Genomic DNA, 24,889 nt, shown 5'->3' with positions numbered 1-24,889 from the left:
GCGCCATCAGGTCCTCTGCCTTTTTGTGACCACCACAGACACAGCAGGGATAGCTAGTCCAGCCTTGTCCTGGTGCATGCTTAGTGGGCATTTGGTCAAAGCTTATCTCTCATCAGGAACCCCATTGGCCTGGACCGTTATTATTTAGTACAATGGCTAGTTCTTCATTTTTACTGTCTAACATTTGTGCCAGTTTAGGGAAACCAATGGTTCCCAAAACCTATTCCTCAGACCCAATTTAATAGGTCTGGTGTGGGGCCCAAGCATCTGTATTTTCTGAAGCGTCTCGTTTCTGCAAGCGTAGACAAACACAGGTCAGTAATGTCTATTATGGTGGAAACCACGACTATATTCTAGGTCTTTGGATTCTTCTCTTGCTCTTCAGCTTGCTGTGGTTTATCTGTAGTGCAGAGCTTCTACAGAAATATACATATTTCCCCCCAAATGTCCAGTGATTTAATCGTATTGCCTATTTGTAAAGTAAATGAATTCTTACCACTGACTAATTAGCTGAGTTCGTCAAATAAAATAAATGCCTGTAAGATATTCAACTTATGATTTTCCTTGAAGCACAAAGCATTTGAGGTTGATGCTTTGAATGTACACTGCGGTTCCATAAGACCAGGAAGCAGGAACCCCCTGTCATTAGATAAATATCGAGTTTAAGTTGTTACGGAGTGAATGGTGAAGCCAGGGTCAGACCTCGAGTCTCTGGCATAGGCGTTGGCCAAGCACAGAGGCTCAGAAACAGCCTGGAGACGAGGTGTGTCTGCAGTGGGAAGGGAGGCTGTCCTAATTGTGTTGATGGTTGGGGGGAGTAGGGGTGATATGGTGCAGGGTTTTGCTAACCAGTATGGGGGGAGGGGTGTCGTCAGATAAAAGGTCATGGTATCTGATAAAGGGCTATGGGGTCAATGATTTGAAAATTCCAATTAATGTTATATATTAGAAATGAGTTTCTCAAGCAACAGCTAAAAAAAATCCTATTGTAATATTGCTAAAAAGTTACCTTGCCTCAACTATTACGTATGCTAATTTCTATTTCACCAGGCTTTTACTAGAATATCCAGAATCCCCACATCTCTGGGTCCACAGTGACGATTTAACATGAGTGGGTGGATCCAGCTCCCAGGCGTATTTAAGGCCACTGTACGGCACAGACAGAGGAGGGGCTTGCCGTGGAGCCCCGGCGTGTCTGACCGAGAGCGGTAATACGTTAACTGACTCATGGAGCAAAGCGGGGTGACGTAATCATAATAATAGTAATGACCGTTGACATCATTGGTGCTTTTACTGACACCGTTAAGTACTTCCCAGTGCCAGGCATGCATGTTTACAGGTATTAATTCATTTAATCTTCACAACAGCCCTATGAAGAAATAGGTTTACTATTAATCCCATTTCTTAAGGATGAAGAAATTGAACTCAATGAATCAATCAGTAATACATTACCTTACTCTTCAAAGGTGAGATTTAAGACTGACTTTTCCGATATACTTTAGAAAGTTGATTAGCTTTCTGAAATATCTTTATTGATGTTTTTCTGTCCTCAAAAGTCAGCCTCAAAAAGAAAGGAAGAACAGAAAAGAAAGGAGACTTATAAACAGCCTTTTTGATGGCAAAGTTGATTTACCTTTGAAGAGCTTTACCGTGACATGCTCTTAAATTCACAGTCCGTGCCCATCACTCTGTGAGCGTATCACTTGTAACCTTCAACAAGTTACTTCTTAGACTTCTAGAAAGCCCTCAGTTCCCCCATCCGTAAGAGGAAATGGGTAAATGGCTCACGTCTTTGGAAGAGCTTTTAGAATCGAGGTGCTATTTGTGAAGGTGGTTTGAGGAGCAGCCGTGAGGTTGCGGTACAAATGCAGACAGGCTGTATGTCCTCTCTGTGGGTAGTAAGTTGCTTAAGTGTTGTGCACAGACACACTCAGTGGTTAGCCAGAGACAGGAGCATGGTCACACATTCTTTGATCTTTGACCTTTTAACTCTGCTCATTGCCGCTGCCTGTATCTTAAGGTTTCTGCTTTTCCGCGCAACATCCTGGATCTACCGTCCCACGGTGTTTTGAGAGGAAGTCCCGCAGCTGTTCGGAAACACACCCCGATAATGGCTGCTCTGACGTCCCTACCTCGGATGTTTGTTCTGGAATCTCTGCAGACCTCCCCACTGTCTTGGTCTCCACCACGGCTGTCTAGCCTCTTGAACTCCATTTAGTCCAGATAGGGCTTTCGTCTGTGTTATTTTTCACCATTGTTTTCTTAAAACAAGGCTATGGAAAGAGAAGGATCTGCAATCTCTTCATAAGAACCCACAATCGTTGAAGAATAGGAACTCGGGTGAAAAAGAGATAGTGTATCTGGGGGCTTGAGCAGCACATTGTCTGGTCTAGCCAACTCGAGAGCGTTGAGCGAGAGACAGTGCAGAGGCCTGGTTTGCAGGGCGGCCATGTCTTGGGCCTGTTCATCTCCTGGAAGAGCCCCATTTTTTTTTTTAAAGATTTTAACTTTTTTCCTTTTTCTCCCCAACCCCCCCCAGTACATAGTTGTATATTCTTCGTTGTGGGTCCTTCCAGTTGTGGCATGTGGGACGCTGCCTCAGCGTGGTTTGATGAGCAGTGCCATGCCCACGCCCAGGATTTGAACCAACGAAACACTGGGCCGCCTGCTGCGGAGCGCACGAAGTTGACCACTCGGCCACGGGGCCAGCCCTGGAAGAGCCCCATTTTTTCATTAAACCTAAACATCCTCAGAAATCCATTTTTCTCATGCTTTCTGTTATTACTTTTGACTTCAGACTCTTCCTTGTTTATTCTCACTTTGACCCATTTCGTGTCCCTTGAGCCTGCCTTTCCTTGGACTTTCCTCCTCCCTCTCCAGCCTGGACCCCAGAATGTGTTCCTTCAGCCACTTTCTTCCCAGTGCCCCGGCTTCCTTGCCCTCCACTCCTGTCCTGCAGAGCCCGGTCCTAGATCAGCGAGTCACCATCGTTTCTCCTTATTTCCCTGTTCTTCATGTGGCTGGAGGAAAGTCACCAAATGTATGAGCTGGCATCTATACAAATTTATGGTCTCCACCCCAGCTACACCTTTGTGCTATTCTGTAACTCCTTTACTCATCCTTGCTCAGCTCTGCCCCTCAGTCTCCACTGCCACCATCCCAGCCCTTCAGCATCCTCTCAAAGCCTGGATCCCACCCTAATCCCCTCACTGTCAGGTTGCCTTCCTCCTGCTTCACTGAGAAATTAACGCGTTAGTTCTCGTTAGTTCCCGCGAGTCCTTTGGCTCCTTGCCCTAAACCTGCACCATCTGTACCCCGCTCCCCTCCTTCTGCCCTGTTTTGGGGAGTGGGTGACTCTTCCCTGGCCAGAGTCCTTCCCACCCCCCTTTCTCGTGCCATCCATGTAGCCTCATTATCTGATTCTGCTTGTTCCTGCCTCTCAGCATGTGAAGGGGCTGTTTCTTTTTCGTGTTTTTTAAAAAAGAAACCACTGTCAACTCTGTGAGTTCCTCTAGCTACTATACTCTATGGCATTCATTCCCTTCTTAGCCAGGCGCCTGCCTTCCCTCCCTCCCGCCCTTCCTTCTGTGCAAGAGATATTCACTGGGGCTGTGCACACAGAGTCCCTGTGTTCGTGGAGCTTACCTTCTAATGGTGGGAACAGTAATAAATAGGTGGGTAATAAAATTAATACATAATTAGTAATAAATAATTCAGATAATGTGCGATGAAAATACTAAAACAGGGTAATGCGAAAGAGGTGGCAGAGAGGGCCTGGAGCAGCCTGGGGGTGGGAGTGGCTTCAGAGAGTGAGACTAGACAAGGCCTCTTGAGGAGGTGGCATTTGGGTTGAGACCCAAAATGTGAGAAGGATCTAGCCATGCCAGGACCGGGTAGAAGCATCCCAGGTGGAGGGGAAGGAAAGGGCAGAGGTCCCAGGGCAGGAATAGACTTGACCGCTTCAAGGAAATGACAGAAGACTCAGCTCACTCAGTTCCTGCCACTTCATCTCATCATCTTTCAAATCTGGCTCGCATCTCTGTCACTTCTCTGATACATTATTAGAAAGATCACCAGGGATCTCCTGTTTGCCCTCCAGTAGGCCAGGTTTTTGCTCACCTCACTTAACCTGGTGTAACAGCTGGCTCTGTTGAGCAGCCCCGCTCGCCCCGTGGGCTCCCTGCTGCTCTGTCCTGCCTCTCTGTGTGCTCCTCTCCTTGTGACTGACCTCTCAGTCTCCTCTGCAGATCCACAGCCTCCGCACCTGCAGGGTTGGGATGTCCCAGGCCTGCATCCTGGGCTCCCTCTTCTCGTTCTACAGACTTCCTGGCTGATCTGACCCACACCCACAGCTTCAGCATCTGTGCTGGGGACACCTACCTCTGTATGTCTAAAAAAGGCCTGTCTGCTGCACTGCACGCCTCCCCATCCAGCCCCTCAGTCAGCCTGTCAGAGCTCAGCTCATCCCTCCCCCCCCCCCGCCCCCCCCCCCCCCCCCCCCCCCCCCCCGCCCCGGGCCTGGAGCTGGTCCCCTTCCTAGCGTTTCCACTGCCACCGTCTTGGTTTCGGCCCTTGTCATTTCTGCTGAGTCACTGTGTTCTTTCCTTACTGCTCTCTGATCTCAGGCCCTGCCGTCCATCCACGCTCCACACTGCTATAGGTGACAGCACTAAAGTGATCCGGTCTCTCCGACGCTGGAGACCAGCCGTGCGCCCCGAGCCCCAGGACGGGGTCTGCACTGTGAGCAGTCCTAGTGGGCGGCGTGCTCTGGCCCTGCCTGGCTTTCCCGCTTCATCTTCCCACCTCTCTCCTGCACCTACCTTTGCACTCCAGCCTTGCTGAACTGCCTCAAGTTCTCCACACATAACAACTTGGTTTTGTTTGAGATGTTTTCTCAGTGTCTTTGCTTATCTGTTGTCTTTCGGTAGAATGCCTACTCTGGTTTTGTAGTCTTGGCAAACACCCACTCGGTCTTCAGTTCTGGTGAAGTAGCTTGTGTCCACTGTCCCCAACCTCCAGCAGGCGGCGACTCCCTCCTTCTGTTCCCTTCCACCTTGGTCAGACTCTCCCAGGTGCTTATCCTCTATTTATGCCTGTTTGGTCCACCTCTCTGACTTCCTCTCTTGCATGTAAATTCTGAAAGCACAGTCATGTTATCATGTTCATCTTTATATCTCGAACATAGAGCACAATCCATGGTAATAATAGCTCTGAGAAAAATCAATGAGGATAAAAATAACGTGTCATTTGAATATGAATGACATGGGGCTGGTGGGTCACCTGGTAAGGAGCCCAGCCCTCTGCTCACTGGCTCCTAACACACCTCCACTTCCTACTTACTGTCACACACCCAGCAGCCTTGATGGAGTGATAGGCTGTCGTTTTGTGGAGAAAGAATAGCTCTGAAAAGAAAGTCAACAGCTAGTACGAGTGATGAAGTAAGGAGGAGCTCTGAGTAAGTGAGGTTCTTAGGAATTCCTGAGAGATTAAGAAGCAAGCGTTGAATTTGTCTGCAGGGGTCTGTGACGTGAACAAATACACCCCAAATGCCATGAAGAAAAATGAGAAAAGGCGATTCATGAATTGTTTCAGCAAAAACGTCAGTCAGCGCAGCCATTTCTTATCAAAGGAAAGAAACATTTAGTGGAAGTTGAAGCTGGGGCTAAATGAGTGAGGACATGACTCGAGGTGGCTGTGAAATGAGGCACTGTGATACAGGAGAAAGCTGGGTGCGCACAGACACTGCCGTAAGCTGGCGGATGAGGACAAGCTTAAAGTGGCGACTTTTTATTGCTTTCTATGGAGAGAATTATTTGTGATATAGTAGCTGAGCATTTGGGGATTTATGGCAGTCTTAGGACATCTCTTTTGCAAATGTCGAATGTCTACTACTTTCCCTAAGAAAATAGAGCCGACAACAGATAACACTGTCATGATGTCTCATTTATCTCACATGGTCTGGGAATGAGATATTCCATCAAGGCAGAGTTTTCTAGATAACTGAAGCACCAAAATAGTAAGAAATTACTATTTTGGAGTAAAATCTTTCTCACGCATTTCCCTGTTTCTGTTCTTGAACAGAATACGGAGAATATGCTCTTACAGTGATGTCTTCAAAGGCCCTTTACACAGGAGGAGTGTTTCCTTCTTTACAGTGAAAAGCGTGTTTAAATGTGCACATCTCAGGCATTTAAATTTTAAAAATAACACTGTGCTGCCTCTTCCACTGCTGTCAGGAGGTGACTTGTCACTCTTTACTACTGTCAGCATTTCTGCCTGTTACAGATTTTCTTTTCCCATAAACTCCTCTTTTCCTTGTTGGAAATATTTTTTTTCGTGAAACTCCTCCCTTTCAAAATTTACTGCTTTCCATGTGTTGTAGACTGTGAATTCAGATAATGGTGAACAGCTGTTACAATCGTGTGTTAAAGGAAAATAAAAACTCTAAGGTGGATGCGAGGATTATCTGTGGGTGAGTGAGTAAGCCCGGCGGTTTTGACCACAGACTCTGTGTTGTTTACTCTGACTTCTCAGAAGCTGCTCTTCACGTGCCTGCGTCTTCTCTGTGCTGCGCTGTTAGTGTTGCCTCTGAACAGTGACCTCTAGGGAGGGAACCCCTCACGGGGGTGTGTTCCAGTGAGTCATTAACACGTTTGGTGATCGCAGACAAATCACAGCCTCGCTGGGTCTCAGCTTGCTCATCTGGAAGAGCGAAGGCTGGACTTGATGGTCTCCAAGGTCCTTTCATGTTCTCGAGTGCCGCAAAAGTAGTTTAGCAAAGAAGAGTTGAAAAGCCCTAAGACCAAGTGTCTGGAGGACTGAATGGTCACTCTGGACTGAGAACGTCAAGGGGATCTTCCTGGAGGAGGAGGCTCAGGTTTAGGAGGGTGAAAGAGAGAAAAGTAGACTAGTGAGAAGTGTGTCTTGGGAAGTGCAAGGCCTTTTCAGAGGAGAGTAGTGTCGTGGTAAAATGTACATACACACCATTTTAACCATTTTTAAGTGTACTGTTCAGAGGCATTACGTATATTCACATTGTTGTGTAACCATCACCACTACCCATTTCTAGAACTTTTTCACAATGTCAAGCAGAAACTCTGTACCCATTAAACTCTAACTCCCCATTCCCCCTCCCCCAGCCCCTGGCCTCCACCTTTCTACTTTCTGTCTCTATGAATTGGACTACTCTAAGTACCTCATGTAAGTGGAATCATATAATATTTGTCCTGTTGTGTCTGGCTTATTTGACTTGGCACACGTTTTCAAGGTTAATCCATGTTGCAGCGTGTATCAGAACTCAATTCCTTTGTAAGGCTGAGTTCTGTTCCATAATATATATAGACCCCATTTTGTTTATCCATTCATCTGTTGATGGAGGTTTGGGTTGATTCCGCCTTTTGGCTATTGTTAATGATGCTGCTATGAACATGTGTCTACAAGTACCTGTTCAAGACTCTGTTTTCAGTTCTTTCGGGTATATACCCAATAGAGGAATTGCTGGATCATATGATAATTCTATGTTTGACTTTTTGAGGAACTGCCACACTGTTTTCCACAGTGGTTGCCCCATTTCACTTCCCACCAGCACTGCAGGAGCATCCCAGTCTCTCCAGGGGGAGAGTAGTTGTATGCTCAATACAAACCAGCTTGACTGCAGCCAGATTTCCTGTGAGGCAGGGGCGAGACCTACACTTAGGACAGTAGACTAAGGCCAGGTTGTGGAGGGTCTGTAAGGCCTGGCCATGGGGTTGGTACTTTATTTTGTAGGCTGTGGGAAGCTGGTGAGCACTTCTGAGCCAGGGGAAAACCAGGATGAGAGTGGTACTGGAGGAGGGCTAAGGGCCAGAGGATAGGTGCCGGGTGGATTGGGTCGGCTTACGATTGCAGTTCTCCAGCTGGGAGACCTAGGGTTCATTTGGGAAGGTAGAAAGGCAGGGATCAAAGTGGAGTAGTCACTTCTGGGCTCAGCAGTGCAGCAGTGGCCACAGCCTGCATACACTCATATTGAGGGAGGGTGAGGATGTGAGGGTAAGGAGTGAGTGGTACCTCCTTGACCTTCAGCATCATGATTTCTAAAGTCCTAAGTGGAAGACAGCATGTAGACAGGGGCCTTGCATGTGGTTAGCTCCTTGCCTATGAAGGAATAGACATTTGCAGCAGACCGTGGAGCTGTATCTTGGACACCTGGAGGTGTCCCCACCTGTTTGGTTGTCCTAGGGCCTGGCCCCCTTGAGTAGGATAAGATGAGCATTAGGATGCTTGCATAGGGCCCAGAAACACCAAACTCAAAGTAAGCTTAGCACCTATAGAGAGACAGAAGGGGAAAGGAGGTGCCAGTTAGGGTGTCTAAACCAAAATCTAAACTAGTTCCCAAGTTTTTATTTTGATCTTTAATTTGCATGGTGCATCAAATGATACTATCCTGTAAATATTATGGGGAAGGCCTTTGTGTGGCTGATTTGCTTTGCATGTGCCATTGTGCATGCCAGCTTATTGGCCGAAAACCCACTCCTGTCTCCAAATACTCCTGCCCCCCTTTCTCTCAGTCCCCTTGTGCTTTCACCACTGAAGATTTCCGGGAGGCACAAGGATCCTTGGGGGTGGCCTCTGTGTTACAAAAAGACTGAGAGCGCTCTGTCGGCGCAGTGTGGGAGGTTCTGCCTGTGGGTGTGGTGGGCAGATGGCTGGGTGTGGGTTTTAGTGGACACAGGTTGCAAGGGAGTTTTAAATAACTTATTCAAAATAGATAAATTAAGGGATCTAAAAGCAGATGTATAAGACAGTTTAATCAGGCAGAGAATGGGGAAGTATGCTATCGAGTTGATGTAATAACTGTTTCAAGGCACAGGATGTGGGAGACAATGAGAAAGCAGCTGAAACTGTGGTATGACGATTAGCCTGGATGTCTGGCCTTCCTGATGTAAGGCGTGCCACGCCTGGAAACCACCAACAGAGGGGCTGCCTGTCCCACCCGCCCATGACACGGGCTGCACAAGGCGGTCATTCTCACATGGCTATAGGAATCATCGTCACTAAGAATTCTTACACTCTCTGGGTTCTTTATAAATAGATGTCCATTTCTTGAGATGGGGTTGTATGTATTTCTACCTATATTTTCAAATCTGTGGATTTAGATTTTAAAAAGTTAGTAATTCTTATCCTGGTGTTGAGAAAGAAAATGACTCAGTTAAAAAACAGTCTCCACCCCACGTCCAGTTTTATTTGCACGTTACACTGCCAGCAGCCTTTTCCACATTTATCGCTGTGTGAGGTGTGCTTGCCAACACCAAATAACAGGAGCGTGGCGCCGCGGCCACTGGCCCTGGTGGCCTCCTTCAGCTGTGCAGATATGCTGCTTACCAAATGCGATCCCGTTCTGACTCCGCCCACCCCTATTTGGACCCTGGGAGTCGGTGCTTTCCCCACCTGCTGTAGACAGCATCCGGGGAGGGCAAGGTCTGTTTCCTCAGTGAGTACCAGCTGCCTGAAAGAATGAACAGATTTTGAAGGGAACCACTTCACATTTTCACAGAAGTCCTTTGAGCTTCCTAAGAAATGGACCTTCTTTGTTCCATGAATGGCCCCTGCAAGGACGCTGATTCTGTTCCAACATGAGCTCAGGAAAACTTCCCTCAGCTGGCCTGACGTTGAGCGCTGTTGAGCAGCATGCCCTGTTACCCAAGGAATCGATGGAGGCTTCAGAAGATAACTTGGTCCTTGTAACTCTGTGCCCAGGGCCGTAAATCACCTGTGCTCACTGACAGCAGATTACACATCTGGAATTTCCACGCAGGCCCGTGGGACAGCTGTGAGGAATGAGACGACCTTGAAAATTCACAGTCCTGGACTCCTCGGTGTGGCACCTGGAGGAGATCTAAACTTCGAACAGGATCAAAGAGGCTGTAAGACCAGGGCTATAGGATGAAAAGGTCCCATAAGGCCAGGAACAGAGAAGAGAACTTGGCAGTGTTTGTGAGGAAGACCTGTAGGTCTCGCAAAAGGAAAGAAGTGGAGAGTGAGGAAGAAAAGAGAAGTGGTTTGTGAGAGGCCTCCAGGACTGTGACTGACCGCAGGCAGACATTTTCCCCGGACGCTTCCTTTTGTAGCTGGTCAAAGGCTGGGAGGCACATTCTAGCTAATGTGGGGATTAAGAGGAAGGAAGAGACATGGAACAGAAAACGTGGCAAATCACAGATAAAAGACGAGGAAGTGTATCTGGTGATTGGTTGAATTTTACAGTTTCTTTCAGACTGTAGAAAAAACACCCACAGTATCAGTGATGCTGGGAAGCAGGGGGACTTAGGCATCTGGGAATCGTTTGCTCCTCAGATAGGGCAGTCCTGTGGGATCAGGCCCGTGGCAGGCTCATCCTAAGAGCTGAGCTGAGATGCTGGTCACATCATCGACCTGACTAGCGAGGCTGTGTGGGGTTTCAGTAACAGTGACGTGGGGTAGAGCACAGTTTGGGGGGTCCGTAAATAGACTGCCCAACAAGTCTAGCTCTGGAGCACTGAGCTGCACTGCTTCTCAGAGGTGGGAAGGATGATGTGAAAGAGGTGTGCCTGCCACTGTGCTGGGTATACTTTATGCATTGTCTGCCGTAATGCTTCCAGAAGCTTCCAGAGGGCCACATGACCCGTGTGACTGGCCCTGAGCTGCTCTCAGGTACCCCCAATAGATCAGTATGGTCAGTCCATCTGAGATGGCTATAATTTCTAAGAGATAATTTCAACACTTTTAAAATTAAATAAATATAATAATTAAAATACTTATTTAGTCATATTGCAGAGCATGTGGAAAATAGCAGAAACGGAAAAACTCATAACCCCACTCCACATCACAGCCAGTCTTACTTTGGCATATTTCGTTAATAGTCCTTTCTTTAATGGCTCTAAATAGTAGAATAGAGTTTTGTATCCAACATTACAAACATTTTCCCATGTTTTTATGATGTCTTCATAACTGTGGTTTTTAAATTTGATGATATTTTGATTTCTTTTGGGATTTTTTAAGTGGGAGCATGTTGAGTTTTCTAATAATTATATCTTATTTTTTTTTTTAAAAAAAGGCTTTTTGTGCCAGATCTTGCCTATAAAAACACACTCAGCAGCAAGGGTTAATATTTAAAACTGTCTTTCCTTGTGTTTCTGTTAACAGGGATCTACCGCACAGAAAGAGATAAAGGCACTTTATATGAGCTCACGTTCAAAGGGGATCACAAGCATGAATTCAGACGACTTGTCTTGTTTCGACCATTTGGCCCTATCATGAAAGTAAAAAAAGAAAAACTCAGCATGGCCAACACACTTATCAACATTATCGTGCCGCTGGCACAGAGGGTGGACAAGTTCCGGCAGTTCATGCAGAATTTCAGGTTGGTGCGTTTGTACGTGGAAGGCATCCTGAGTGTGACGTGTGGGAAGTGCTGCTGTCCTGGCCCGTCATCCCCCTCATTTCTCCTGCCAAGTACAAAGGCCCCTTTCTCTTCTCGTTCAGCTCTGTTTTCTTCATACAACGTTTATCGGTGTTTGCCTTTCCCTGAAGTAATTAGAAAACTGCCAGATAAGCAGATTTCCTGTGAGAAGTGAACATAGGAAGGACTGTCACATCAGGAGCTGCAAAGATGGCGTAATGCCTGTTGTGCTCGGCTCTAACCTGGGCCTGGGCTCAGGTCTGGGGCCAGCAGGGGCCGTGCTGTTTCCGCAGGGGGGTGGGCCCCGGTCCAGACTCTCCAGGCCAGCGTCCGAGGCCCGCAGCCTTGCTCGGCTGCGGGCTGGCTTCATTCGCTGCCCTGCGCCAGCAGTGGGATGCACTGAAGCAGAAGCCATTTTTATTCTAACTTACGTCTCCTCAGAGATGAAATTTAGAATTATGTCCAGAAGTTTCCAAGCACTCGTTTTTGTAGCTCCTCGAGAAGACCAAGTGGGGTTTCATTTTCAGATGTGGTGATGTAGTCTTTACATCGCCTCTTTAAGCGCTGCATTGTGCAGTGCGGGACCTTATAAACGGTTCTGGCTGCATCCACATGTTGGTTGAGGGGAATCAGCTAACTTAGCCAGCTTAAAGATAGGAAGCCGTAGGCGTCTCATTATAAATCTTAGAAGACCAAACTTATTTTAACCTTTTATCATTAAATTTACATTATTAAAAGCCACTAATGGTCAGTATAAGGGTGTGGTTGATACTTCTCAATTCTGGATAAGGAATGCACTCTTTTTTTAATTTTTACCTTTGAAGAGTAACCCTTTTCTAATGAAATGTTAAGGTCAGCATCCAGTACTCTCAGAAGAGACCCTGGGAGGTTGTCTGGTCTGACTCTCCCCTCAATAGCATTCCTGACCTCCGGTTCTCTACGCAGTGTGTGTGGACCTGGGTACTGACTGCCTCCTCCACGAGGCAGGCTGCTGCTTTTTTTGACAGCTCTGGGTGGAAAGCTTACAATTATTTGGAGCTGAAGTCTGCCTCCCTGTAATTTCTACCCAGTAGGTCTGGTTCTAGACTCTGAAGAAGGACTGAAAAAATGCATTTCTTCCTAAACGTCACGGCCTTTCCCGTATTTGAAGAAAGTGACCACAGCTCCTTCGGCTTATCTTCTCCAGGTTCAGGAGGTGCCTTTGGTTGTGGTCTCGTGCCAAGTAGGGATGCTGGTCTTCCCAGCTGTTCCAGGTTGTTGAGTACCCCTTTGGGCACAGCATCGCTCTGGCTCCAGTACGGAAGTGTCCGTGTGGCTTTGGCTTCTTCCAGCCTTCCCCCGGTGTTTCTGTGTCCTCTCTCTGTCTTCTCTTGGGCAGGGCAGAGTGCTGCTGGTTTATTAAGCACTGCACCCTGAGAAGGACTGAGCCTCTGGTTGGCACCAGGCATCTAGTCAAATCATTTTCCCCGGCGGCTGGTATGCTCATTTCTAGGACTAGCTTATAGAAGCTTCCTTTGGCTAGGAAGCTGCCTAGAGTTTGCCAGGTGAAGGTCTCAGATCTGCTTCAGCACACAGGCCAGTCCCTGAGCCTGCTGGGCTTGCTGAGGTAGTGCTGGCACTCAAGGACTGGCTGCTCAGCGAAGGGTCAAGTCTTCTGCGTAGGACTCTGCGGCCTGGAAAGGCAGGCTTCTCATGTCTGACCAGCCGTTGCCTTAGTATCATAAGGATTGCAAGTAATTAACAATAGGAATAAAACTAGAAGGGAAATATTGTTGGCAAAAGTAAAATTAGTAGCTTAGGAGTCTTCAAAATTGAGATGGTGAAATGAAATGTAATTCTAGTTAATGTTTTAAAAACAAACAATCCCGGGGCCGTTTCTCCTGACTCTCAGTGTTCAGAGGCCACTGCTGCACGCTGGCAGGAGAGGGCGCAGGGAAGACTTGCTTCTTGGGTGGGATATCTGGAGGGCATGCGTGTGCCAGACACTCAGCCAGATGTCGGGATAAGCAGCCGAGTTCGAGATGCAGTTCCTGCCCTTGGGAGAGAGGAATCTACTCAGACAGAGCTAGAAGCTGCAGCAGAACTCCAGACAAGGCACACTGGGACACAGCAAGGCTTCCAGGACAGAGGACGTGGAGCAGAAGGCTGGGGCCGAGTTGGCTCTGTAGCCCTGGGGTTTCTGAGTGTGCTGAGGTCTCTGAAGAAATGGGATGAGAGAGGGTACTCAAGCCTGAGAGTATTTAATTCTGTGTCAGATCTTGGTGCAGGTGGCATCTCACATCAGCCCGCACAGAGTGGATTGTTCAGCGTGTGGCTTTAGGACGTCTAAGGAAACATAGCAGAAAAAATTAATTCTTACTTCACACCAAAGCCCAAAGTAAACTGTGGTCAATGAAACCTTTAAATGTAATTAATATGACCATAAAAGCACTGGGAGACAACATGAGGGGCTGTTTATTGAATATCTGGTGCTGTCTTTCTGAAGTCCCTCAGATCCCCAGATTGGAAACTGTTAACGTCGTGGCGCTGAAGATGGCGCCGAGTCACTTTTACTTCCTCCTTTTGGATTCTGTCTTGTGAATTTTTATATAGTTACCATGTGTTTTACATTTTGGTGAAAAATTCAATGAACGATTTTTTTTTGGCTTTTATAATCTAAACATGACTTTTTAGTTTGTAAAAGTGATACATGGCTATTATAAAATGTTTAAACACATTTTATACACAACAAGAAATACTGAAAAATTCACTCCTGGCCCTGCCTCCCCAAATTCACCATTTTTAACATTAACAACACCATTCTAGGCACCTTTCTTTGTATATATACAGATAGAAGAATAACTCTGTAGGTAGGAATAGTTTAATCCAACAAGAGATATACTAGTCACTCTTTTTAATTGAAGAATTAAATTTTATCTTAAATTTATAGAAGCGAATCTGAAATATAAGAGAAGAAATTTCTGAACTTTAAGAAAATGTTTCTTTTTTTTTGAGGAAGATTAGCCCTGAGCTAACATCTGCCACCAATCTTCCTCTTTTTACTGAGGAAGACTGGCCCTGAGCTAACATCCGTGCCAATCTTCCTCTACTTTATATGTGGGATGCTGCCACAACATGACTTGACAAGCAGTGCGTAGGTCCACACCAGGGATCTGAACCAGTGAACCCTGGGCTGCAGAAGCGGAACGTGCGAACTTTACCAATGTGCCACTGGGCTGGCCCCAAGAAAATGTTTATTCATTATAAGAGATATTAATCTGTAAGAGATCCCTCTGGAGTTAAAAAAGTGATTTTGGAAACAGAAAAGATTGGATTTGTCATGTATTTTTTACTACACTTAAGTTTTAGACTGGATTGATTGAAAAATTGCAAGAAGAAAAGGAAATTAACACAGTTACCCTTTCTTCCTCCTCTCCTGTGTCCCATCTTACAATTTTCATTAGCTATCTATTATTTTTACCTTGTCAGGTTTGCAACCTTTCCATTCTGTTTTGTGGCCACAATTGCTATATTTTAGTGGAGTTTAGTATATTCATCAGCAGTCCTCGTATGCTAGCTTCTCCACTCCTGAGTTCTTGGGTGGCTGGATTTCATGGTCAAGAGATTTTTTCAAGAAGGGTCATAAGTGCTTGAGAATAGAATGTCTACTTACTGCATTTTCTTTAGTTTAAGGACAGCTTGGCCGGGCTTAAACTTCTTGGGACGCACTTCCTTTCCTCCTTTGTAGACATCCTTCTGGCGTCTGATGACACCATCGGGAAGGGCTAGGACAGCTTTACGTTGGCTCTCCTGAAAATGACTTCCTTTTGCTCGAATGCCTGCAGAATTCCTTCTTTGGTCTTGAATCATAACAACTTAATCGGGATGTGTCTCATCTCAGTGTCTATTGTCCTCTGTCAGATTTCCCTGTAATTCAGTTTCCTTTTTAGTTTGTGGATTCTTTCATTTCAGGGAGATCTTTTTGGTGGTGTATTTTTGAGTACTTCTGCTCCATTTGTTGGATTTTCTGCTTCACAGACACAGCTGTTTATTTCACAGGTCTTTCCCATTTATTAGCATCTCTCTATTGTTTAATGCCTTAGTCTTTCATCTGCATTCACTTCAGCCTTTCCTTGATGTGAGTAATTTGATTTTCAGATGTATCTGTTCTGTACCTTGCTATTTCTAATTTATTACTTCTATTTGTTTGGGCTATCAGTTTATTTTCCGAGCATAGCATGTGCCTGTTAATCTGTTTTTATCATTTCCTCTTTGAACTTTTTTTATTGAATTCACATTTTGGTTAAGAAAGTGTGAAACATTTGTAAGACATTTTCTTCTGTTTGAGTTGTATTTTCTTTCAGCCTGGGATTTGCAGTTGCGTTTTGAATGCTATTGCTTTCTTAATTCTTTTTCTTTCTTCCTTTAATTTTGTCGTTATTCTTGAAGTGTGGCTGCTCTGACGTGCCCCCTCACCCTTCTCCTCGTGGCATGCAGAGGGCCCCCAGACTCTGCGGGCTCCGACGAGTAGGGGGGTTCCTTGGTGCCCGCTCTCCCTGACTGGGAACTGTTTGTGTCCCACTCCTGGCCCTATTTTGAGGACAGGGCATTTATTGTTCTAGCCACCTCATTCGCAGCGTGGAGGAGCGGCTGGAGGCGAGGATTCCGAGGAGGCTCCTGCAGCCGTGGCTGGAGCGCTGGCTTCTCGCACGGGTGGGGAGTTGCGCAGGCTCACTCCACCTGTCGCGCCTGGACCCTCTTCCTGAGGGGAGAGGGACTGGCTCTCAGTCAAGGGCGGAGGCCTGGAACAGCCGACGGATGCAGCCCTGTTTGTTTACTTACCTCACTCACCTGTCTGCAGCAGCTCTTGCCACTCCCATAGGTCAAAAAGAGGCAAAAGAGAAGGCTTTGACCCTCTGTTTAAGGTTGGGCGCAGGGAAGACACATTCAAGATAGATCATCGGGCTGTCAGCGTCTCTCATCCCTTCTTCTCTTCCTGCTCTTGTGAAGGATCTTTGCTACATGTGATTGTCTCTTTCCCTTGGTTCTGCCAAATCTGCCTTTATTACGGGGGTTAATTCACAAAGTATCATTAGGATAGTTCTGCCTTCCTTCTCCACTTTCCGTGAGCTGTGGGGAGACAGATATTCTGCTGTGGCTCTTCCTGCACCGAGATCCTGAAATGGAGTTGGGGCTCCTGTCTCTCCCCAGACCACCGTCCCACTGGCGGCCTGCTCCCCACCCTGCTGCATCTCCAGCTTCCTGAAGCTGGGAGGTGCATGAGGCTAAAACGGAGTCTTCTGTTTCTTTCCTTGGCCTCTTCTTTGTGAAGATTAAGGCAGAAGATTATGTCCCTTTCGTTGGTCATTTATCCGTAGCAAGATTGTCACCATTTTTCCACTTTTTTTTTTTTTTTTTTTTTTTGGTGAGGAAGATTGGCCCTGAGCTAACATCCGTTGCCAATCTTCCTCTTTTTGCTTGAGGAATATTGTTGCTGGGCTAACGTCTGTGCCAATCTTCCTCTGTTTTGTATGTGGGATGCCCCCACAGCATGGCTTGATGAGCAGTGTGTAGGTATGTACCTGGGACTGAACCTGCAAATCCCAGGCCGCCAAAGCAGAACACACGAACTTAACCGCTACACCACTGGGCCAGCCCATTCTCCACTATTTTGGGTACATGTTCTGTGATTATCACTATTTGTGATTAATTTATTTAAAACATTATCCTTCCACTGCATCTGCTTTAAAATTTAAGTACCTTTTGTTCTGATACCATTTGGCTGAGGAATCTTTTACAAGTCGCTTCATGTCTTTGGGCTTTAGCATCTCCTATAAAATCACAGTATTGGTCCAGACGGGTGCCCTTGCAGCTCTGACGCTGCTGACTATAGATAGTTTAGAGGTTTTTTTTGTCTTTTCACTTCAGCATCAGTTTGCTAATTTTCACCTAGAAAAGATGCAAATGGCTAAGAAATAGATGTAGAACCTGGAATTCCCCAGAGATAGCAGGCCTGGTCACAAGACACCAAGTGGCCCCTGGGGAGGGCTGGGTCTGCGAGATTGGCTCACTTGGGGTGATGGCCCAGCATGGGGTACTGTCTGTAAGGAACCAAAGACCAAGTTTTCTTGCTCCAGAACGGTTGGCCGGGGAGGGCCCTGCTGACAAAATTGATTCCTGGGTGCATGGATGGAGTACGTGGACTAAGATATTTATTATCATTATTATTCCATTCTGATTATTATAATCATCTTAACTAATCCTGAAAATTATTTATGTTTATAAAAAAATACAAATTTAATAAAACCTTTTTCATAAAGGTCAGCAGACAAGGACTCAGTAGGAGCGTGAATGGAGGACAGGTATGCCCGGAAGCCAGAATAAGGGAAGCAAGTGCAGCTCATGGAACAGCCAGCTCTGAACTTCAAGCAGGGGAGGGGAAGGGGGAAACGGGCTGGCTTACTGCAGCCTCAGTAGTTCCTGACAAGAAGGCTGTTGGTTGGCTGAGACAAGCTTGTTCCTAGCACTGGACCCTGAGGGCCTTTACTGAAGAGGCAGTAGACGGTCAATGAGTGACATTCCTAGGACCTACAAGAAATCATGAAGCTGAGCTCGGGGGGTGTGGCCGTGCAGCCCGCGGGAGCCTGGCCTGGGCCGTGGCCCCATGGTCCTTCATGGCGTCAGATGGCTTTTTGCTCTAGCAGCCTCTTTCTTCCTTGTTGGCATTGTCGTCCTGGTCCGTGAGGGCACCTCACAGGCTCCACGTGCCGCTTCCTTGCCCATGGATGTCCCCGCAGACTCTCTCACTGGGATCCGTCACCGGCGGCCCACAGCGGAAGGGCCGGAGGAGTGCGTGAAACGTGCCTCCTGTTATGTTTGCCCTCTTTGCCCGGCAGGGTGTCGGCTTAAACCCCCTCCCCCTCCTCCGTCCCGGCTCCTTCTCTCTCCCCCTCCCCCTCCCCTCCTTCCCTTCCCTTCCCCCTCCCCTGCCCTTCCTGCTTTCCCCCTCCCCCCTCCCCTCCCCCCCGCCCCCTCTCCCCCACCCCGCTCCCTCTCCCCTCTGCCCCTTCCCCTCCTCTCCCCCTCACCCCCTCCCACTCTCCTCCCCAACCCCAACAGCCCCTCCCCACAGCCAGTCTGCGTGTGTCTGCTGCTTGCTGTGCACCCTGCAGCTTTGTGGCGGAGCCCCCGACAGTGAGGGCTAAGCCATGAGCTTCCGTGTGTGCAGCCCTGGTCGTGCAGCGGCCGCCTGGGGTGGACAGAGCGGGCTGGTCACTGGGGAGCCTGGACGGTCAAGTGCCTCTCTCCACGGCGGCCTTGCACCGGTTAGGAACAGAACTCAAGGGCCAGGACGTGCTGTCAGCCTCTTGGGAAATAAAATATTGGCATAGAAGTGACTATGATACATGTTTTCTGACTGAAAATATATCTTAGTCTCTGTCTCTGTGTTACAATATGCTGGAGGAGAAGGAACTGTCGTTTTCCAGAGAAAAGTGTGCTGAAGAGACAAGCTCTTTGTGAAATAGAGTCAGATGTTCAGGCTTCCAGGTTAAGCTGGAATAATGACCAAGTCGCATTGCGGAGCTAATGCCAAGTAGCCGTGAAGAGCTTCCCCAAAGGGTCGTTGAAGCTGGAGTTCCCTGAGACTCGTTCCAGAGGTTTCGCTGCTACCACGGCCGTCAGAGAGGTGCGCTGTGAGGACAGCTGAGTCGGCTCCCGGGGCCCAGGCAGCGTGTGTCCGCTACAAATAATGACAGGAAACACAGGGATCTCTGTGTACAGTCGCCCACGCACACTGTTTCTCACACGCATCTTTCCAGGGAGTGGAGTCGAGTGAGAACTGTTTTGAAAAATACGAAAGTTACAAGCTCAGACAGACGGACAGCTGTGCTGCTCCTGTCGCAGCGCTCTGGTACTGCGGCATGGACAGCTTCACGTGCGGGGTGCACGCGGGGCTCCTAAGGGCAGAAATGTCTGATTCGCTTTTTAAGCTCCCTGGTAGAGTATCTGGCACATGGTGTGTTCTTTGTTTGGTTGATTATTGTTTGTAGAGTGGAGGAAGGAAGGGATGAGTGAATAAATGGAGGGAACCCTGGAGGTGGAGCTCAGAGCCAATTCTGCTTTGCCTTTTCGGGAAGCCTCTACTGGTGAGTGAAGAATGAAGGTCCACGCATCTCTGTTTTCTTCTCGAAGACAAGAAGTGCTTTGAATGGATTTTAAAATGCCAGCAAAGATGTTACTAGGAAAACGAGAGTGCTTTTCATTCTGGCCCAGCAGGCGGCCTCTCCTGATTCTGGGATGGATTTTTTCCCATTGCACGCGCAATTGCAAAGCACAGTTTTTGGGCACTTGGCACTGTGTCTCTGCTTTTCTTCCCCACTAGCAGGAAGTTAAAGCATTTGCTGGCAGATTTGCAAAAGGGACCTTTGTGTACAGAGAATTGTGGTGTTGGTAGGTGCTGACTCAGTCTGCGGGGCAGGGGCTGTGAGGGGCTCTCAGTTCTGAAGCGTGTTGTCCCACCCTGGGCCTCTGTTCCTGGTTCCTCGTCTGCCTCTCAGAGCTCCACCATCAGTCTCATTCCACAGGAGAGACAGAATTCTCAGAACCACGCCTGTGACCAGGTGAGCCCTGAGTGCCTCTTGCCCAGGGTCAGTATAATTTTCCCTGATGTTTCTTCCCTCTCGAATTCGCTTCCTCCCCTCTGTCTTGTTAAACCCTGTCCATCCTTCAAGGCCCCTGCCATTTCCAGCCCACAGGATTTGCTGTACCTCCTGAATTTTTGTCAGTGCCACAAGGTGTCATTATTTAATTTGTGCTCATTTTATTTCTCAGGTAAGGTTTTTGAGAGCAGGAACCATGTCTTCTATTTCTTTAGATTTCTCCCCGAACTCTAGCTAAGCAGTCACTCCTTTTCATGTCATTATAAAAAACATTAAATAAATTGGCTTCTGCAATTAGAGCTCAGGGATTTCTGGAAAGCTGTGATGTGGATTGTTGTTTGGAGGCTAAGGAAAGTAGCCAACAGAGAGACAAAAGGAGTAAAATGGAAGGGCATGCAAAATATCAAAATATCATAGAATGTTATCCCACCGGTAGAATCTTCCCATTAACTTGCTTCCAGAAAACTGTTAAAATTATGTACACACACATACATATATATACATGTACACATAAACACACATTTACATGTACACATATATTTACGCATGTACACATGTACCTTCACATACACATATCTGTGCATACATTGACTCATGTGTTACAGTGTGCGTATGAAGTAAACCCTCAGCAGAGCGTCTTACTAGATTGGCTAAGTGTCAGCATTGAGAGAACAAGAGGGCAAAGAACAGATGAGCGTTGGTCGGGAAGCAGGGCTAGATCCATCCAGAGCCTGAGGCCTGGCCCCGGGAGGGCTGTGGGGACCCCGGAGCATGAGGTGCCAGGTGCCTGGGCCGATGGGAGTGACAGCGAGGAGAAATGGGAGAGTGGGGTGGTGGCTGTGTCTGTGCCAGAAGGTGAACTATAGCCAGTGTGCTTCTGCCTTGTCGTTCCCTCCAACAGTCATGACACTGGGTGTCACCAAGGGTTTCTAGAGTCCTAAATGGGAGGGTGTTTGCTCATCAGTCTTGAAGACCATCTGTGTTTGGCACACACAAGAAAAGTCACGGGCAGGATCCTGGTCTCAGCCTCCCTGGGCTTTGGCTTTCTCATCTGTAAAGTGGAGTGTGTGTCTCCTGTGCTTCGTAGACTTCGTGTGGCAAAGAAGGTAAGGACTCAGTGCCCTTTCCACGACACCGATGTCCTGAGGGGCCAGGCTTGTGCGGAGAGGACTAGTGGCCTCTCTCACCTGAGTTTTCATTTACCAGATCTGCCCGTTGAAATTTCATTGTTTTCTTGGTAAGATAAACACAAATACAGGTAATTGTGATGGCCAGCCAGAAGCTCCCATCTCTGCTCGTCTGGCAGTTCATTTAGTTCACGTCAAGACCCATTTGGACTTTACAGTATAGGTATTTGTTTGGGCCTTGCCTGTTATTGCGAAAACAGGACCAACATACGTATGTTTTGTTCTAGGGAGATGTGCATCCAACAGGATGGGAGAGTTCATCTCACCGTTGTTTACTTTGGGAAAGAAGAAATGAATGAAGTCAAAGGAATACTTGAAAACACTTCCAAGTAAGTGCGCCCTGGAACCAGCATGAGTCCCGCCAACTGAGCTGGGGAGCATCCTCCGAGGCTGACGCTTCTGCTGTAGTTTCATTTTCCTGGTGCTGTGGCTGTGAGCGACCTGGGAGATTGATTGGTTGCTGGCCTTGTGTAGGGGGAGTTCTGTGCCCTCCTTCCCCAGAGACCACCAGCCTGACACCGGTCCTCACGGGCCAGGGGCTGACTTTGACGTTGGGATAAACTGCTCTGAGCAGCAGGCTGGGGGCTTCTGCACGACTGGATGTCGTCACTCGGAGCACTGAGGGTCTGGGGACTTGACATGGCAGAGTGGTGGTCGGGGAGCACAGCTGTGCAGTGCGCTCCATCTCAGCCGCAGCTTGTAAGGCTGAGTGGTGTTCCTGCTCTGCTCTCCTCTGCTCAGCACAGTCTCACCCTTTTGACTTTCATTCGTTATGTATTTTGAGAGATTAGAGGGAAGCCAGAAGTGATGGCTGGAGCAGGGTCCTTGATTAAACCTACTCAGGTGAACAGAAATTATTCAACCAAAAACTTTAGACTTAGAGCTGTATATTTTCACCTCATTGATCAGTTGCATGGGGTAAAAATGTACTTAAAAAGCAGCAAAGATGGATTATTTTCCCCTACCAAATAAATAAATAAGTATTTATTTAATAAGTAAATATCGGTGGCCTTTTCTACTAGTGAGGAATCCGGAAAGGCACTGCCACACTCCCCTCTGGTTTGCAGGGCTCCAAATGAGTGCCCAGGTGGCTCGTTTCCCCATCAGTGAAGGAGGAGGCTGGTCAGGGGTACTCACGGCAGAAATCGTCTGAATAGGTCCATATGGTCTTCATGTAGACAGGGCCCTCTGTTTTGAGCTTCTGGTAAGTGGTAATTGGATGATAGTCAATCAAAGGACAAGATTCCAAGATTGAGTGTACTTTTTGTGTTTATTTTCATGCTTTGTTACTAATTTTGTATCAATGAACACAAGATCAGAATGCTAATTACAGTTATTCAAACATTCTGAAGCAGTCCACTGGCCAAATTTTATCCAATGCTTGTTTTTTTAAAAAAAGTTTTGTTGGAATATAGGCACACTCATTTGCTTACGTATTATTTGTGGCTGCTTTCCTGCTGCAGCTGCAGGGTTGAGTAGTTGGGACAGAGACTAAATAACTTGTAAAGCCTAAACTTTTTACTCTCTGGTCCTTTATAGGAAAAGTTTTTTTGCTGACTTCTGCTCTAAAGCAATAAGGAGTTAAGAGTTTAATACTAGTAACTGCTTAAAGCTATGGCCCCTGTAGAAGGGAGATCAAAGAGAATAAAATAATTGAATATCCTATATGTAAGTGAAACAGAAATCTCTTGACTCCAATGTTTTGCAGTATCCCTTTCATCTCTGCTTAGGAATGGGGAGCATGAATTATTAGAATTCATGTCCTCTGCCCGGTGGATAGGTTTTAATATCTCTGGAAGTATGCGTCCCTGGGCCTGGATCCTTTTAAAGTTTCCAAGATGATTCTAACTTGTAACATGCAGCCAGGATTGAGAGCCATTGTCTGAGAAAGTGGCCGTCCACCTGAGGGGCTGCCCATCAAGAGGACTTGATTGCAGCCAGCTGCCCCATTCTGAGGTTTTTTTTTAATGGTTGTGATTTTTTTTTTTTCAGGGAAACAGTCACCCTGAGCTAACATCTGTTGCCAATCTTCCTCTTTTTATGTTTTTCCTCCTCAAAGCCCCATGGCATAGTTTTATATCTTAGTTATAAGTCATTCTAGTTCTTCTATGTGAGTTGCCACCACAGCATGGCAACTGACAGAAGGGTGCTGTGGTTCTGAGACCAGGAAGCGAGCCTGGGCCACCGAAGTGATGAGCGCCAAGCTTTAACCACTAGGCCATCAGGGCTGGCTCCCAAGGTATTTTTAAGTAGCTGTCTAAGTGACTCTGAAGTGCTGCCAGGATTGAGAATCTCAGTCCTGTTGGGTCTGGCACCTTCTGAGCACGTTGAAGAAGAACCAGACATGTGCTGGTATATACATATAACCAAATTCACACGAGTCTGGTGGATAATTGGAGGGCCAGTTTAAACATTATTATAGGAAATACCTTTTCTAGTGACTTGAATGCTTAAGGACCTTTATTATCAAGGCAGTCTTCTCCATGTCAAATTACCTGGCAAGCTGAATTCTCATCAGACGGTTGCTTGGTGAGCAAAGAATGAATAGAATCTGAATAAGAAAAGTAAAATCATTTGAGTGGTAGGGATGGTTTACTTAAAATTTTGGAAAATTTCCAGAGATTAGTCTGCTCATAACTGAGAACTGCGTGCTAGAGACCGAGTCCATCAGTGCTTTAAAGCAGTGCTGCGGAAACTCTGGCAAAATTCAATTGGACCCCATTTTTCTGTGTTGATGTCGTCATTTTGTTAACTGGTGGCATCTGCAGGGTTGATGTCACTGGTGCATTGGGCATGTCCTACCCCGTCCATGGTGTTGCTTTGGTCACACCACCTCTGCCAGGAATGCCACCCTCTGCTGCTTGCCTGAGTTGATTTCACATGGCCTTACCGCCAGCCCCTTCGGGATGATCTTCCTAATCACGTGTTGCCCAGCCTGGTACTCAGAAGGGCTCTTACTTCTAACCTTGTCTTGACAACTTACTGCCCCAGCCAAACTGGGGGCATAGTTTGCCCCTTTGTCTTCTCTCCTATTTTTCTTTTCTGCTTGGCATTCCCTCCTTCCTCCTTTCTGCTTACGCAAACCCCACACCCTTCCATCCCCAGCTGACCTCCAGTCCTCCCCTCTCTGAACTCTGACTGTACTCTCTTTCAGCATCTCTTATATCTGGCACTTGCCTTATGACTTGGCTATTTACCTTTCTTTCTAGCATCCTAACTAGATTCTAAGCTGCTTACTAAGCGGTGCCATATACATGCCTCTTTGTAACTCTAGCTCATAGCGTAGGGCCTGACTCAGAACATGTGTGGTGTTTGTTCTTCAAGAGAAGGATGACGCCAGGTATAGAGGAGATCCATACACATAATAATCTATATGAACACTTATATGAGAAGCTTTATCTAAGTATCATTTTTATCATTCTTTTAAGATGGTAAAACTTTTATTGAAACATCTTATCTTTGATTAGTAATAGTAACCATTATTATTTACATGAATTATCTTATGTAATATTCACAGCAACATTATCAGAGAGATGCTGTTATTAGCCCCATTTTATATATGAAGAAACTGAGGCTTAGAGAGGTTGTTACTCAGGCTGCCATCCCTGACACGTGGGAGAGCCAGGACCCAAACCTCCTCTGTTAACTTC

General features: G+C 46.9%; 1 protein-coding gene across 22 annotated transcripts in view; it reads left to right on the top strand.

Annotated features, from left to right (window-relative positions):
- CSGALNACT1 (chondroitin sulfate N-acetylgalactosaminyltransferase 1) overlaps positions 1-24,889 on the top strand; it is a 330,167-nt gene that overhangs the window by 272,505 nt on the left and 32,773 nt on the right. For all 22 annotated transcript variants that reach the window (XM_005606261.4, XM_070253309.1, XM_070253298.1 and 19 more), the window contains 2 exons: positions 11,158-11,374; positions 21,467-21,568. In XM_005606261.4, coding sequence (XP_005606318.1) covers positions 11,158-11,374; positions 21,467-21,568 — 319 coding nt within the window. The remainder of the gene's footprint in view (positions 1-11,157; positions 11,375-21,466; positions 21,569-24,889) is intronic.

The sequence above is a fragment of the Equus caballus genome, chromosome 27 (assembly GCF_041296265.1).
Source record: "Equus caballus isolate H_3958 breed thoroughbred chromosome 27, TB-T2T, whole genome shotgun sequence".
Classification (NCBI taxonomy): Eukaryota; Metazoa; Chordata; class Mammalia; order Perissodactyla; family Equidae; genus Equus; species Equus caballus.
The sequence above is the reverse complement of the archived record's forward strand: the minus strand, read 5'-3'. Positions and strand labels throughout refer to the sequence as shown.